Below are 17,004 nucleotides of genomic sequence, written 5' to 3'. Positions count from 1 at the left end.
ATACTTCAAGTTAGTGGTTCAGCCAGAAAATCCTAAGATTCCAAATAACAACAGCCAGTGAATTCACCATTAGCCCAGTTGCAGGAAATGCAGCTGAGCAAAGCAGGGAGACCAGCTCCACTTGGGAAAATAGTCTGACAAGCCCATTCAGGGAGGTGAGACCCTATGGGCATGAACCTCAGCAGGTGTGTCAAAGTGTCAGAGGAGAGGAGAGAATCTGTGTATCCCCCAGAGAGAAATGGGAAAGCAAAGGCAAGAACATTCTAGAAAGCTATGTAATGTGATTCCTTCCTCATGTCACGAACTTGTCCCAATGGCAATCCTGGAATGCCAATTACTCCTCAATGATACATCGAGCTGCTTCCTGCACATCTCCACTGAATCTCTCCCAATCACCTCAGACTCAACATGTCCCAAAGGGAACTCTCATCTGTGCTCATCCGATGCCTCTCCTGTACTCCCTACCTCAGCTCATTGGTGCCATAATTCACCCAGGATCCCAGGCGGCACCCTGAACACCCCCTCTCGATACCAGGTCAGCCCCTAGCCTCCACCTCCTTCACATCTCTTACACCTGTCCCATCCTCTGTGTCCCCATTGATATTCTGTTAGGTTTCTTTTTTCTTTTTTAAATTTCATGCTGGAGAGGACCCAGACACTAGATCAGGATGAGGATTAGGATTAGTTCAGTTCTGCACCGACTAGACCATTTGCTGACTTGCATGTGAATGTCAACAATCCAGAATGTGCTGATATTGGACCGTTATGTTTTTAGGAACACACTCTGGGGCCGGGGGGTAGGGTGGGGGAGTTTCACTAAGGGAATGGATTTTTCCATATCAACCACTGGGGGAGAAGGAATGGGAAATCAGGAGTAGGCAGTCAGGCCTTTGGCCATGGTGAGGTTCAAGTGACCATCTCTCTCTGGGGCCTTGTGTATGTTGGAGGGTGGGTCCCGGGTCAGGCAGACATGGTTGAGGGTCCTCTGCTGCAAGGAAGGAAACTGGGCCTTTGAGATGATGGGGAGCGTGGATTGGGAGACAGCCATGAAGCAGCCTATCGGGCCCCCTAAAGATGGGCTTGGTTTGAGTCAAGGGTTCCGAGTGTGGCCACATGTTTAATGTTGTATGTTATTCTCTCTTATTCCTGAACTTTAGGTTACTCTCATCGTGGGGAGCTGTGAACAGAGTCCAGGCCCCAAAGCCACACAGCACAGGACCAGAAGAGAGCAGAGGCTTGAGATGAGCTGCTCCTGAGGGTGTAAGAATAGACTGCTGACAGTGGCCCAGGGGAAGATTTGAGCAGCAGTGTGGGGCAAGAGGGAGAGTGTAGGGGGGACAAGAGATGACCAGGGCAGATTTGCAGAGCTTCTGAGTTTGCCCTGAGGATTTCTAGAAATCTGTGGAATGAGATCTTGCTAAATCTGGTTTTCTCCATTCAAATGAGATGAAGGTTCAAGCCATTAAGACCAGGTGAGGACTCCCAGACTGTTCCCTTTATGTCTATACATTCTATGCTAAATAGAGAATTTCTGGGGCATCTGATACTGAAAGTTTTAGCAGCCAGAAACAAAAGGCACTTGCTAGCAGGGGCATCTGCCTCAGAAAGAGCACAGGATTCCAGTGCTTCTGCCTCAGCCTTCCCCAGAAGGTGGCTCCCTGCCCAGTGGGGGTGGGGGTGGCGTCCCCTCTCCCTGGTGTTCCCTGGCTACAGGCTTGAGGATTGCAGCTCTTGGAAGGCTGGGATCACACACTCCAGCTGAGATGAGGGAGTGGCGAGGAGTGGGGCTCCAAAAGGAGAACCGGGCAGCCAGCCCCCTCAATATAGCATAAAGTAGTCAACACAAAGCTATGCAGCCGGGAGGTGGCCGACAGACAAACACCAGGAATAATTAACGGGGCCTCCAAAACCTCCATGGGAAGAATTTCTTCACGTGGCCTCAGTCAGTAACCTGCCCTCTTCCTGCCAAAGTCAGGGGGGGGTCTATGGTCAGAGAAGGCAGAGAACGGTCACTGCCAGGGTAGACATGTAAGATAAGTGCTCCTTGTTAGTCCCAGCCCTGCTGAAGTATTTACTGTGACTATGATGGACATGCATAGCCAGAGCTAGAGAAACAAAGCAGATGAACACTCTCCGGAATGCATGACTTAGGGGCACCTGAAAACACACTGAGATTTCCCAGCAATGGCTATGAAGGAGTTGATATGGGGATGGCTTCCGGCCACCGCCGCAAGACCGGGACAGGATGGAAACCTAAGAGCAGTATCGGACAGCAAGGGCGGAGACAGGCCCGGGACAACATTTTCCTTTGCCTGTTCTGGCCAATGGTTTCACCCCAGGTCCTCGGTGGGTAAAGAATACTTAGCACAAGATATATACTACATGGAAATTACAGTTACACAAGACATTCTGCCTATTTAAGGCAGTAAAAACAACCCACCCAACTGGTGAAGACTCTGCCATATAACAAGTGTGTATATGGGGTGGGGAGGAAGAGAGGGGGGTCGGAATGTACATGGCCAGGGAATTCTACTCAAGATTGGACTACATTGTTCTTGATGGCCAGGACTACCACGCAATCCAAAGCCATTGGTGATCTAGCAGTGCTGTACCTTTATGTCCTCTGACATGCATAGGGTGACATGCACAGGGACCTGAAGTGGGGTCACCAGCAGCCATCTCCTTGGCACCTCATTAAACTAGGGATGTTTTTGCTGATTATCTGCAGCATCTTGTACAGTTATATAATCCTAGTTGGCCTTGGATTCTGTAATCAGCTTTTCAGAAGTGGGGTATTTTTCTCAAGGCATTATTATTCTATAATACTTTCGGGTTACTTCTTAGTAACAACAGGTGGTTGATTCTGAGAGGGTCTTGGCAACTTTGATATAGAGGGGCCTTTGAAACCAAAGAATGAGACATTAATCAGATATTCCAGAGTCCCTCAACTGGATTTGCTTCAGTTTGTACTCTCAGACCACAGAGTGAGCTAAACATTGACAGCATTCTTAGAGGATGTGTTGCCTCCTTCAAACTTCTTTCTTTGCCAGTAGATGTGGTGCAATGGAAAGCTCCACCCAGACTTAGGTATAACCAGAGATGGCACGAATCATAACCACAGATAAGACCACAAAAACCTTTCCCTGGCCATTTCTTGGGATCTCTAAGATGTCTACATCCTTGAGCCTGAGGTCACCTCTGTCAAAAAGTGACTGAAGACAGAGTCATCAGAGCAATTTTCTCTGCAGGCTCTTTTTAGTCACAATCAAGTTTCTTCCCACTTTCATGAACTGCTTAGGTGAAGGGATTCCAATTGTGAGAAGTGATGCAGGAGGAAATGAAAGAAGTTCAGGTTGAAAATGAAAGATGCAGTGGCAAGTGTTTATAATCTGGCTTCCGTGTTGCTTATTAACAAGTTATAGGCTATGTGGGTCTCCATGCCCCACAGAGCCTTCCCAGAGACATGACATTCAGGCTCCTTCCCTTCCCTAATTATAGAGAAAAGTGTAGGAAAGATTCTGGTTTGAGAAAAAAAGAAGTAAAAGCACGAAAGGTCAATGTGTACCCTTCCAGGATGTAGGTGTCTGTGGGTCGATGTCCCACAGCCCCATTCCAGCCTCACACATACTGCATGATTGCTGATTATGTCCCCTGCCTCAGGTCTTTCCTAGCACTAGGGAAGCCCACTATGCTTCCCATGCTGCCACCCTTTATTTCCCCAAAGAGGCAAGGCCACCTCCTCCGTCCATGCTCTATCCCCAAAACACAGAACAAGAGCCCTGATTTGGCCACACCCTAGAGAAGGCTTTAGAATGTCATAGGTCCTCCGCCTGGAGTCCCTGCTAGTTTGGCCCTGATTTGTCTCTGCCCACATGTGCTGGGAACATGAAGTTTATTTTACTACCTTCCCAAAGATCACCTGGGGGCCAAAAATCCAGATTCCCTGCCTTTTATTTGCTGGAAACCATTTTCCCCCACCAAATAAAATAAAATAACACAATACTTTTTTTCTGGCTAAAGTCAGAATTATCCTTAGTGCAAATATCTTTGCTAATCCAGAAGAATACATAACCCATCTCTGCATTTTTAAATCTTTGCCCTTATATTTGCAAATGACATTAGCAAAACACTGATGCCAACCTTTATTCTGGCTCCTGATCATCTTCATAGTTTAGAGGATGACCTTATAAGAACCAGGAGAGCAAATGGCACCTGATCCTTCTGACAAGTCCTGGCCTTTTAAAGCAGGTCTAGTTGAGGGCCATAGTGAAAGTGGGAATGGAGTGGTTTTCATGAGTTTGTAGCTTAAGTGAGGGGAGCAAGGTGAAGGATGAGAAGCACAAAACCTCAAGTTCATTCCCATGAAATTCTCTTCCACAGGGAAGGAGAGTGGAGGGTAGGGCCATGGAAGGGAAGGGAGAACAGAAGCAAGACCCACTCCTGCCAGGATGGGGTCAGGAAGCCAGGGCCCTGCTCCCACCCTTCATGGGTTCAAGGCCAACTTCGCCACGCAGGGAGGGAGGTTCTGCCCAGCCTTGTTACCCTGGAAGGCTGGAGAAATAGCTGTTTCCTGATTCAGAATAAAAACACAGCCTTAGAAAGGCTTCCTAAACACCAGATGATGGCCTTCTGACATGTGTCGTGACCTGGAGTCCTAGGCACAAATGGGCTCATTCTCGCCAGGGACCTGGTCCCGATGTCAGCACTCTAGGCAGAGCACCTTTCAAGAAAGGTCCAAGCAGCGAACCTTGAGGACCAAATGGGAAGGGGAGGAGCCAGTCCAACTGTGTAAGACTAAAAACGGTGAGTCGAGAAACCATCCTTGAAGAAGAGAGGCAGACAAGCCTGGGGACGTGTACTTCCTCAGGGCCCTGCACAGAGAGCTACTCCTTCTTTCTGATGACCTCACACACCAACACATCGCATCTCCCGGTGAGCCTGTATTCGTGAAGCCCACTAAGCTGACCGGGATAAGATTCTTCTATAGAATGGGGGCAGAGAGCTCTTCCACTTACCTCCATCCACACTGGAGAAGCTCTGTGGAAACAAAAGCAGGGCAGAGCGTCACTACACACGTGGGGGGACAATCCCTCATCCATCTAACCCGTTTCTCTCCCCCAGGTCCAGAATTTGACCATGGTGGGTAAACCCAATGCTCTCTTTTCTTCTGGGAAATTTGTTTGGGATTCTGAAATTTAAGGGAATGTTTTATCATTCCCACCTCATACTGAATTTCTCCCAGGAGGGATTTACGTCAGTTATCCAGCAAATACCCTTGGCTGTGTTGGAGAAAGAAGTGACATCAGAAAAATCCCATCTTAAAATTAAATTGGTTGGATTGTTTCTTCGGTCTGGGTATCTGGGCAATAAAATGGAAGGAAGGTCCTGAGATATTCAGAGACTACTGGCTTTACGCAGTCTCTCCTCTGCACTACACGGCACCATCTGTTTCCACAGTGTTTACACTCTGTGTATTTGAAATTCATATCCATTTGATATGGTTTTGCCTCTGGCCTGTTTATAAAGGAAAGACTTAAATTAAAGCCACAAGGAGCAGGTCTAATCTGCTTCATAAGAATTGGCTTTAGAATCCTGAAGTCCAAGGTGAGACGACTTTTCAGGAACCGGGCATATAAAGGGTTTGGACAATAGGTAGATGGGGTTGATTGAAAGGCTCTCCTCTGTGCTTCCCCACAGACCAGGTGGTCCCACACCTGACTACAGGCCACGGTCAGGGTCAGAGACCCCCATGGGTCCTCACACACCTGCACCACATTTCTCAGAGCATGGGGCTCAGACTTCTCAGCAGTACTAACAGGTCTCGATTCCACTGGTGCCCATTCGCTAGTGCTTACTTCCCCTCGGATATAATCTGGAGAAATCACATTTGTTTTCTTTACCTTCTGAAAGTCCTTAAAGGATTTTTCTGTCTCCTTTAGTTTCTCTAGGATGATTTGCTCTTTGGCAGATATCTGGGACTCTTCGCTTTCTAGCGCTTGTATTTCCTGCTCCAGCCTGGAAAACACACAAACAGAGAACAGGGTCCTTTATTGTCCTGCCATCCCCGGGCCAGAGAGCAGCTCCTTCCTGTGGGGTGACTTCCTGGCAGTCTCCGTGCCCCATTATAATGCCAAGGTGCCAGGCCAGGGCACCTCACAGAGCACCCTGTGTGTTCAGCTCTGCCACTCCGCAGACAGTGATGGAAGAAAAACAACACAGAGGGACTACCACTAGCTCAGTTCCACCGCTTTGCAATATGCCTTGGTGTCTCCCCCTGAACTCTGTCTTAATTTGGGGGTAGATATTTTTGCATAGCATAGGGCATAATGGCCAGAGGAAAAGAGCTTCCTGGTCTCCTAGTTATCTCAGGATAACTGTTCTTCTATCAGTTCTTCTAAAGAGGGAAAAGCTAATCTCGCTCAAAGGAAATAACGTTGCCACAGGCTGGTGGCCAATACCCTCCCGAGCCTGCTGTCATCGCCCTCAGGGGCCCATCCTCTTCCGCCCAAAAGAAGGGAAAAGGGACGGGGGAACTGATACAACCGGAACTTTCTTCTGGAACTTTCTCAGTTGTCACGGCCATCCTAGGTATTTTCTGAAAGGGAAATTTGGGTACTGCCGGGAGACTCTGGGAATATTCCAGAACAGTTTCAATCTGGGAGAGGTCTCAGTAACTTATTCTTTCAATGAAATGATAGTATTAACTATTAACGTTTATTGAGCACCAAATCTGTGCCAAGAATGGAGCTCAGAATTCACACAGTGGATTTTATTTAACTTTCCCAATGACCTTTTGAGTAGGGAGTCCCCATTTTACGGATGAGACCAGTAAGGCCTGGCAAGGTTAAGGGGCTAGCTGATTGCTGCAGAGCCTTGAAGCAAGACCTCAAGCCAGAAGTCAAACTCTAGACCCTACTCCTGACCATGGTGCTAAACTCTTACCACATGGGTTCTACAATATCTTGCGTAGTTCCTGCCTTGCTAAACATTTCGTAAGTTGGCATACTAGGGTGACATTGTCATGCAGCAATGTCCTTAGGATTATGAAGGGGTGGATGTTCCCCTGCCTAAAGAATTATTTGGCCTGAACATATTTGTTTGCTCATTCAATTTTTTTTTTGAAGATTTTATTTATTTGACAGAGAGAGACAGCGAGAGAGGGAACACAAGCAGGGGGAGTGGGAGAGGGAGAAGCAGGCTTCCCGCTGAGCAGGGAGCCTGATGTGGGGCTTGATCCCAGGACCCTGGGATCATGACCTGAGCCGAAGGCAGATGCTTAACGACTGAGCCACCCAGGCGCCCCTGCTCATTCAATTTTGCTTTTGGTTTCTTTCCCCTCTATCGTGCTGGGAGCTTTGTGGCAAAATCTGGGCCCCTCTATATCTGTCCCACCACCACCCCCATCCATCTTCTAATCTGCTGCTGGGAACTGGCTAACCAAGTCTGTTCAACTAAGACCTAAGATAAAGAGTCCAGACTAAGATCTTCAGAGGGGTAAGGGACACCAAGCTACAGGCATTGGTCCATTTAGGGATGTACTGTGCCCCTCAGAGGTTTCCTTCCTGGGCATCCGAAAAATGACCTCTGGATGGATGAGACTTTGCAGCAATTACTTTGGATTATGAAGACAAGCTCTATGTACAATCATATTCCCTCCAAATGAACATAGATATATTTATCATTTCACTCCCAGTAAAAGTGGAAGTCCTTATAATGACTTAGATAGCCCTAGAGTAGCTAGCCTCCCAGTACCTACATGGCCTCCACTCTGGACAACAAGAACTACTCCTTATTTGCCCATTTGTGCCCCATGTTTTCCCCTCCTCCGAGAAACCCATCTCAAAACCCTAACCATTCTTGAAGTCTTAGCTCACACACCAGCTACCCCAAGAGGCTTTCACAGATGCACCACCAGGAAATAACACTGCCGTCATTTATTAGCACATTATTTTGGTTTATCAGAGGTCTTAGCAAGTCTACTATATGTTCAAGCAGTGGTTCTCAACCGAGGTGATTTGTCCCCCAGGGCATATTTGGCAATGTCTGTAGTCATTTTGGTTGTCCATAACTCAAGGAGAGTGGGGATGGTGCTCCTGGCATCTAGTGGGTAGTGGGGTCAAGGATGGTGCTGAACCTCCCACAATGCCCAGGACAGCCCCCACCACAAAGAATTATCTGGCCCCAAATATCAATAGTGCTGAGGTTTAGCAACCCTAAACCCCATATGATAGCACATAGAAATCATTCATTTCCCCTTCTAGATTATAAATTCATCATGGGGCTGGAGGGCACAAGTGCTCAACATATGTCTATTGAAAGAATCAAAGAAACTAAACCAAGTTGCAAAAAGACACGGCTCAGCCAAATGAAACCTTTAGGATTTCTGAGGCCAGGGTGAATTCTTCAGCAAGCCTGGATTTGAGAGGCTGTGTGCAGGCTGAGATGCAAACAGAATCTACAGGAGATGGGGCCGAGTGACAAAGATATATAAACAAAAAGATACAAAACTCCTTTGCTGTTCCAGATGTGCAGCAAAATCTTCTACCCACCTCTGTGTAAATTATTCTGGGGGGGAATCAAGGAAAGGGATACAAATGTGCAATAGGAACAATACACATGGGGCAGTCAAATGATCCAGAAACTGAACTTGTTGAATGGATAGAGGAGCATTGGAGGAGGCTTCCTGGGAAGACTGGATGATAGCACTTGCCAGGTGGGTTCTGAGCAGACTGAATCCCAGAGGACAGAGTTCCTCAGCAGATATGTAGGACGTGGGTAGAGTCTATTATTCTCAAACATATTCCCTCCCTCCCCTCTTCACCTCCATGGGAAGTGAAGTGGATACATCCCTGACCCACTGATGTTGGTCTTCACCACATGACTTGCTTTGGTCTCATGGTGGGTGGATTGTACTTTCCTGCCCCCGGATTATGGGCTCAGCCATGTCATCTGCTTTAGCCAATGGGATGTTAGCAGACACAACACAGGAGAGGCTTGGAAGGTGCTTGCGCATTTGGGTCTGTCCTTTTGTGCCTTGCTAGCACCAAGAAAAGAGCTTCTCTGTTCAATGGCTGTCCCTTCAGCCTTGGCCCCGGGAAAAACACATAGGGAGTAGACTGGAGCCCAACCCAAGTCAGACACCATGCCCAGTTGGTCCTATACCTGAAATTAGAGTTGCTTAGCAGAGCCCAGCCTAGATCAGCAAATACCCAGGGTAGTCACTGAAGTATGAGCAATAATAAGTGACATTCATTTTAAACCACTGAGTTTGAGAGTAGTCATATAGTACTATTGTGGCAACAGCTGATACAGATCAAATATTTATATATTATATGGGTATATATTATATATGTATGTATTATGTGATATACACATGTGAATATATATATCCTAATAAAACATACCCCAATAATATATATAAATTTGTAATATGTGTGTGTGTATCCCAATAATGCCTGAAGCTTTAAGATTAGAAAGAATATAATCTACCCCTGCCCCACGTCCCCCAATCCTCAGAAAAATCTGGAGTGATACAGGGCCCTCACTCATGAGGACTAAGATGAGAAAACAGGAAAACATCAGTGGTAGTTGCCTTTGGGTAATGGGATATTGGGGAATTTTAATTTGGTTCTTCATAATTTTTAATATTTTCCCAATTTTTAAAGGAATCATGTATTCCTTGTCTAACCAGAATAAAACCAATAAATGGCTTTTTAAAGAACCCTCCTTTGGCCTTGTGCTGAGAAGACAGCATTTCATAGCCTGGGGCACGGGAAGGGAGCCTGCTTCTTCCATGTCCCTGAAGGGTTAAATGGGCACACTCCAACGTGGATTTCCATTCAACTCAACCAACATGTATGGACCTCGTGCGGCTGGACTCAGAGCTAGGCACTTCAGAGGATTCTAAAATAAACAAAATCGTGTTCAGAATGGCTGACTGAAAAAAGGCGAGGCAGGGAGGGTGAGGGAAGGCTGACTCTAAGTAGCTCATGTCTCCCAGTGAAGCAGCCCCAGGTGGTTAAGAATTCTCTGTGGACGGATGCCCACTGGCTGGCCGACTGTCTCCACAGCTTGCCCCCGGCCCTGTGGGTTTCAGGGCTCTCAGCTATATAGTTTAAGCACTAAAGATTTGGGTCATGATACTGCGTAACTGAGAAGCGGGAGAGAGAAAGAGAGAGAGAGGGTGAGAGGAAGGGAGGGAGAGAAAGCAACAAAACGAAACTTTCGCAGGAACAACAAATGAGTTTCCCTCAAAGGGGATGAATGTGGGAAATCGACAGTTTATGTAAGTCCAGGCAGGTCAGATCTGAATAGCAGATTTCTCTACAAACGCACATGTGGGCTGGGGCCAGGTCCTGAGGGCGCTGAATGGCCCAGGCCGCTATCGCTATCGTTCTGTGGAAAACCTAAGTCTCGGAGCCAGGGAGCGTCCCAAGAAACGGAGTGTCATGGGGTTAATAAGAGTCATCTCAGCCAGCTAGAGACGCCACTGCTTTGTAGTTTCATGACTGAAACCTAATGCAGTCTTCCCTGGAGGAGCCAAGGAGATATTGCTGAGCTAAAAATAAAGAATGGGCAGGAAGTGTAATTTATACGCAAGGTTAATCGAGGCTCTTTAGGCTGAGACAGGTGCACATAGCAGCCTCTGACCGGCTTGCTCAATTTCTTCTGAGCACAAAGCAAACTGTAATGGGCGGTAAGCAGAGGTGACACACTGCCTCTGTGCAGGCTTAATTTACCAGAGATAAAGTTGCAATCATGGCCAGATGGTCTTATAAAATCTACGTAACCCTAACGGACCTCCCTCGCAGGAAAATACGAAAGACCTACGGCTCTGTGAGGTGCATCAATCACTCTCATTTCAAAATCCATTTATGCATTAATCCACACAACCTTCTGCAAGCCCCTTCATTCTATCAGGCACTGAGCTGAGCATCAGGGACGGAGAGCGAAGTCAGCCAGGTTGTCTGCTCCCGGGAGCTCTTGGCCAAGTGACCATAACAGCCAGGTAAACACATACATTACAAGGCAACTCAAAAAGCATCTGGACTGTTAGCTCCAGATTTGTAGGAGTTTAAGCCCCTGTTGAGGTCACAGCTGAAAGCAATTTCTAACTGCTAGAGGGTGGTGAGCTAAACTTAACTGAGGAGGTGATATGTGAGCTGGGCCTTGAAGGTTGCATTCACCAGGTGGAAAAGAGAAGAAAACGTGCCAGGCCGGGGAGACAGCACAGGCCATGGCCTAGAATATCATATGTCCCCGCTCTCACCCAGGGCCATGTGGCCTTGTATGGCCTTTTCAGGCACAGCGAACTCTACCCTCCAGTTGACATGGCTCAGCACGATGGCCCCAGAGAGGTCCTCAGCATTTCTATCCCTCCTCCCCATGGCACCTCCCCATGGCTCACTCTGTGCTTGCATTTTGCTGTGCCTCGTCTGGCCCAGAAAAAAATAACTGGCCTGAAGGGCTCTGCAGAGGACCTACCTTCCCTCCTCTGCAGAGGAAGAAAACAAGGAAGAGCTGCCTGAGAGGGACCCTGGGCCACTGATTCTCTAGCTACTGTTTCCCATGACCCTCTGCTGCACCTTTAACCTGTTGACTTATAGGAGCCAATAAATGTTTCCTTTGTGTGGGCATCTCTCAGTCGAATCCAAAAGAGTACAGACTAATACAAACTGGGTTTCCACTTGTCTTACTGCTTCGAGAGGACTTTGCCTGTAAACTTGTGCTTGGTTTTTCTTTCCTCATCAGTGGTGGTGATAATAATCATTACAATGCTCAGAATGCTAATACTGTTTTCCTTATGTATGCAGCAACAACAGTAATGATTAGGATTTCTGAGTGCTTACTGTGTGCCAGACACTGTTTCTAAGTGTTTTACAAGCATTACGACACTGAAGCTTCATAATAGCCTATGAAGTAGGAACTCTTTAACTCCATCCCACAGATGAAGGAAATGTGGTACGGAAAGGTCACTGACTTGCCCAGGGTCACAAAGTTAACGTGGGACCAGGATTCGGACCCTGGTGGTCAGGCTGGAGAACTGGTATTCTTTGCCACTTTTTTGGACTACCTCCCTATGACCACTTCCTCTTTTTGCCCTCGTTTCCTGAAGAATGCATAATGCAACATAATGTATGCCCACAGAAGGTCAGGCGAGGAGTGGAAGCTATGTAATCTAATTGCTTTTCAGAAACATGAAGCCCCTGAGCGGCACTCCACTCAACAGTCATCCTACCTCTGTTTGAAATCCTCCCCACACGGGGAACTCACTACCTCTAAAGGCAGTCCATTTTCTCTTCTGGCAGTGCTGACCTTCAGATCAGATTGCTCCGATTTAGGCGACGTTCATTTCCCTGTAGCGTTCACTGTCTGAGCGCTACCGTTTGGAAGTGCAGAGGTCAAGTTTAGCAAACAGCATGACTTGTAGGGGCTCCATTCTGGGAAATGAGAAGACCCAGGCAAATGGAACTTGCCACCCAGTTGAGGGGGGGCACTGATGATATGAATTGGGGCCCCGGAGTGGGGAGGGGGGTGGTGGGAGGAGTAGACAAGCAAGGTAGGAAGAGGAAAGGGGGGCTTGTGGGCTTCCCCATGGAGGAACTCAGCACTGAGTCTGCTGAGGCAAGAAGAGTGGCAAAGCAATGTTCACAAGTCTATTTCTGAAGAAGCCCTGAGCCAATGGAGTGAACCTTTACAGTTTTCCTCTCTGCTGAGAAACCCGAGCTAGGGTTACACACACACACCGTGAAAGACCAAACACTGCTGCTCGGTTGCCATGCGTTTGAGTCTTAGTAAATTCTCCCAGAATAACAGGAGGGTTTGGCAGTTGGCGAGCCGCTGAATTAAGACCTGTTCCCTTCTCCTGAACGGCAGGTCCATAGTTGAGCAGTCAAGTGGGGTGCCTGTCTGGCCGACCTGCCAAAACAAGAACCTCAGGAAGAATGTTTGTGTTCAGAGGAGAGGAGAGCAGCCCACATCTGTGTGTAGCCAGCACAAGGAAACATGTAACCGAGACTGTTCGTTGTTCACCGATTTCTGTCCTTTCTAGAACAGCAATGCGATCCCTAAGGTTTATTGAGGCATACAGCTGCGCAGAATAATGACCTCCCTATGACATTTCTCAGCCTCTTTTGTAGCCAGGTACAGCATATTCTGGCCAAAGGGATGGAAGTGAAAGCCCTGTAGGGCAGATTCTAGAACCTTCTTTAGCCCTTTCTTCTTTACCTCTTCCTTCATCATTTGGCCTAAAATGCACATGTGTGCAAGTGGAGCTCTAACGACCATCTCGAACTCTGAGGACAAGGATAGGTGAGGGATAAACTGAAAGAACCCTGGGTCCCTGAGGAATTCACATAGATGGCCACTGGACAGCTCTTGACCACTTACCTGTGGATTTTTACTGGAGGGAGAAATAAACATCTTGTTTAAGCCACTGTTTCTGTGGGTCTCTTCACCTGCATCCACATTTAATTCTAATCAATACAAGACATTTAGTGCCTATGGTTGAATTTGAATGAATGCTCTCAGAAGTATGCTAAGGATGTGGGGCCAGAGCTACTCAAAGCCCAGAGCCTCATTAATGACTCAGCAGCAGCAGAAGGCAAAATGAGCAATCGCAAAGTTTGGAATTCATGGTTGCCAATCAACTCCCATGAATGGGGCTTGGCTGAAGCTGTGCTTGACCAACCCCCTACCTCAAATCCCTGCCCCATCCAGAGTCTCAGCAGGGAAGTTCCTGCGTTTTGCTCAGTGCTAATCACCCATGTCTTAGCATCTCTTTGCTGTGCTGTGACTGTGATGTTTGTGTCAGTGTGACTCTCAGAGCCTTTGCCAGCGGAATTAGCATGAGAAAGAGGCAAGTCAGTGCCGTCTGTGTATACCTGAAACACCCTTCCAGCTGAGCTAATCACCAGGACGATAAGACTTAACAATATGGCGCTCATCAGTGACGATGAAGTGCAGTTACATGATGGAAGCAGAAGACATATCCACATCGTATGTGGTTCAGAAGTGATTAAGAGGCCAAGGGGGCCAGCAGCTGGGAATTGTGCCTGCCCCGGATCCCCGCCACTTTCCTTTTGGGAACAACATCCAGCTCCTCCACGATTCCTCTGGAGTGGCTGTGGGTTTGGTGAAACCACTCACTGATGAGGGGGCCCCACCTCCCTAGCCATGGAGTAGAAATATAACTAAGCTAGGTTGCCTGAACTCTTGGCCAGTCTGCATCTTGAGAGGAGTGACCCAAGAATGGAGAAACATCGAGGGTGAGTCGTTCCCACAGCAGGATCCTGAAGAGTGCCTTGTTACTTCCTGCTTCCTGGGTCCTCAGTTCTGCCTGAGACCTGATCCTCCGACTCCTCCTCCATTCTTAGAATACATAGCCTGTCTCTCTCTTTACCCCCAACCTGCCTTCTCTTTCCCAGTCTCTCTCTCTTTCTCAATACTTCAGTCTCTCTGTTTCCATATTCTAGGTAGAGCATTGGGAAGAATATTGTTTGTTTTCACACAAAGAGATGCTACAAAATTCCTTTTCCATATTTCAGGAAGAGAGTACATTTGTTTCTATGGCACTCCCAAAATATTTTTCATTTGTGACTCAGTTTGCAAGGAAACAGCTTCCTTTTACTTAGATGAGCATATCTGGAATCACCCCAGATCATTTGGTATTTTACTATGAAAAAAAGATTAACGGCTCTTAAATAAACAGAGGATTTCCACTTCTCCTCATAACAGAACAGGACCTTCCATGACTGCAAGGTGTCAGTGGAAACTCAAGCCCATTTCATTTTTTTTTTTTCCAATGTCATCACTGAGACAGAAATATGGCAGAGAAGAGAATGGTCCCATCAAGAATTCTTAAAGTACAGCTCATATCCTTTCCCTTGTTGAAAAACTCCTGGTGGCTCTCCATCACCTCCTTCCCGGACCTGAACTGCTTAGGTTGGAAGTTCACACCCTCTGTGCTCTGCTCTAACCCCTTCCAGCCTTATGCCCTTCACCCTATTCCAGCCAGAAGAGATAGTACACTGCCCTGTGAAAAAGCCAGGAATGACTCCCTACTCTCAACCCCATCTAACACACCTAACAGTCAAAACCCAAGCGAAATCCTGTTTTTTTAGTAATGTTTTCCTTAAGTCACTTCAACCTGATGTGCTCACTCCTCCCCATAGCATTTCTAGCACTGTTAGGTATTTGGTACACACCATCTGATAGGAGTGTTAAAAATGTGTTCACCCTACCCAACCTTACCTGTACCACCCCTCTCCTAAGGATAGGCTTATTGAGAGATAGGACTATATATTATTTTGATCCCTGTACATATATGTTGAATGAATGAAAAGCAAGGCAAAGCAAGAGCACACTTTCTCAGTGGCTTAAACCCTTTCTTGCCCAAGAAGTGTCTCTTTTTGTAAGAAGAGAAAAAGTCTCATCCAGCCTTCTACCTCCCGACTCTGTCTCAGAGACTCTCCTGCTCAAGGCCGGTGCCTCCACATGAGCACCTGACCTTGCAGATCCCTCTGGGATGGCGCTCCATCAATTATGCCCTCCCCTTATAGCTTCAACCTCTCCCCAGATGCCTCCTTTCCTTTAGTCCATAAACAAGAATAAATTCTCTCACATTAAAAATAGGTGAACTTCTTATGACCCTGCATCCTGTTTGAGTTACTGCTGAATCTCTCTCCCAGATTCCCCCAACAGCACTCACCTCTGGCTGCTTCAACATCCTCGTATCGTAATCACCCTCCGACTTGCTCCCTTCTGCCTTCTGCCCCCCACCCCCACCCCGCCACTGTGTTGTATCTGGTCTCGTTCATGCCCATGACGTCCTAACTGCTGTGTCTCATGGATACTCTTCAGGGTGAATCTATTGACTTTTCCATTTTTTAAACTACTGTGGACCACTCTTCTGCTTCAGACGCCATGACACTAGATTCTTGATATGGGCTCCTCTTCTCTCCTTTATTAAATGTTCATTTGGCTCACTGTCCTCACTAGACATTTATCCATGGCTAATCACATCAAGTCTCATGGTTTAATTCCCACGACATGCTGACATCTACCTAACCTATACCTTCAGCCTCTCTCCTAGACTCCAGCCTCTGTATACAATTGCACTTCCCGTGTCTCCATGTGGATAGTCCACAGGTACTTCCAACTCAACATAGGTGGGACCAAACTCCTCTTTCTCCATAAAGCTGTTCCTCCCTCTGGCATTCTTTACCTCAGTTCCTGGTATCACCACCAATCTATTCTACTTAAGATAGAAATCTGGAGTTATCTTGACCTCTGACTTGTCCCTCTCTGGTAATCACCACACATGTATAGTAGCACTAAATCCTGCCGATTTGCCCCACAAATCTCTTTCATATCTCTTCCTCTTCAGCCCTGTGAGAGCCCTCTCCTTCTTTCTCCTAAATGCCTACAGCAACTTTCTCATCAATCTCTGCCTCTACCTGGCCTTATCACCCTCAAATCCAGCATATGTGTGGACACACCACAATTGCATTCCCCTGCTAGAAACCCCTCACGGGCTCTCTGCTCTAAGTTCCTTAGTCTACATGCTGCCAGCCTCCCATTCATCTCCAGGAACATGACTTTCTTAAAGATCCCTGCACACAGGGTGCTCTTTCTTGCCTCAACGTCTTTGCTCCCACCACCACTTCTGCCTGACCTGCCCTTATTCTCCCTCCTCCCCTTCCCTTGGGTAATTACTGCACATTAAGAATCTGCTCGGGTAACCTCTATTTCTGGAAGTCTTCCCTGAAGCATTTCCCATGAAGGTGCCCTTCCTCTTTGCTGCCTTATCCTGTGGACATATTTCTTTCTTCTTTTTTTTTTTTCTATTAAATAATGTTTAAGATTTATTTATTTATTTATTTATTTTTATTCTTATGTTAATCCCCATACATTACATCATTAGTTCTAGATGAAGTGTTCCATGATTCATTGTTTGTGCATAACACCCAGTGCTCCATGCAGAACGTGCCCTCCTCAATACCC

The 17,004-nt window shown here is 47.1% G+C and overlaps 1 protein-coding gene across 6 annotated transcripts in view; it reads right to left on the bottom strand.

Annotated features, from left to right (window-relative positions):
* Nucleotides 1–17,004, bottom strand: part of PALM2AKAP2 (PALM2 and AKAP2 fusion) — a 441,240-nt gene that overhangs the window by 203,510 nt on the left and 220,726 nt on the right. For all 6 annotated transcript variants that reach the window (XM_081803345.1, XM_081803346.1, XM_081803348.1 and 3 more), the window contains 2 exons: nt 5,901–6,015; nt 5,016–5,037 (listed from right to left, as the gene is read on the bottom strand). In XM_081803345.1, the coding sequence (XP_081659471.1) occupies nt 5,016–5,037; nt 5,901–6,015 (137 nt within the window). The remainder of the gene's footprint in view (nt 1–5,015; nt 5,038–5,900; nt 6,016–17,004) is intronic.

Source organism: Leptonychotes weddellii, chromosome 14, assembly GCF_054177405.1.
Source record: "Leptonychotes weddellii isolate Sample4059 chromosome 14, ASM5417740v2, whole genome shotgun sequence".
Taxonomy (NCBI): Eukaryota; Metazoa; Chordata; class Mammalia; order Carnivora; family Phocidae; genus Leptonychotes; species Leptonychotes weddellii.
The sequence above is the reverse complement of the archived record's forward strand: the minus strand, read 5'-3'. Positions and strand labels throughout refer to the sequence as shown.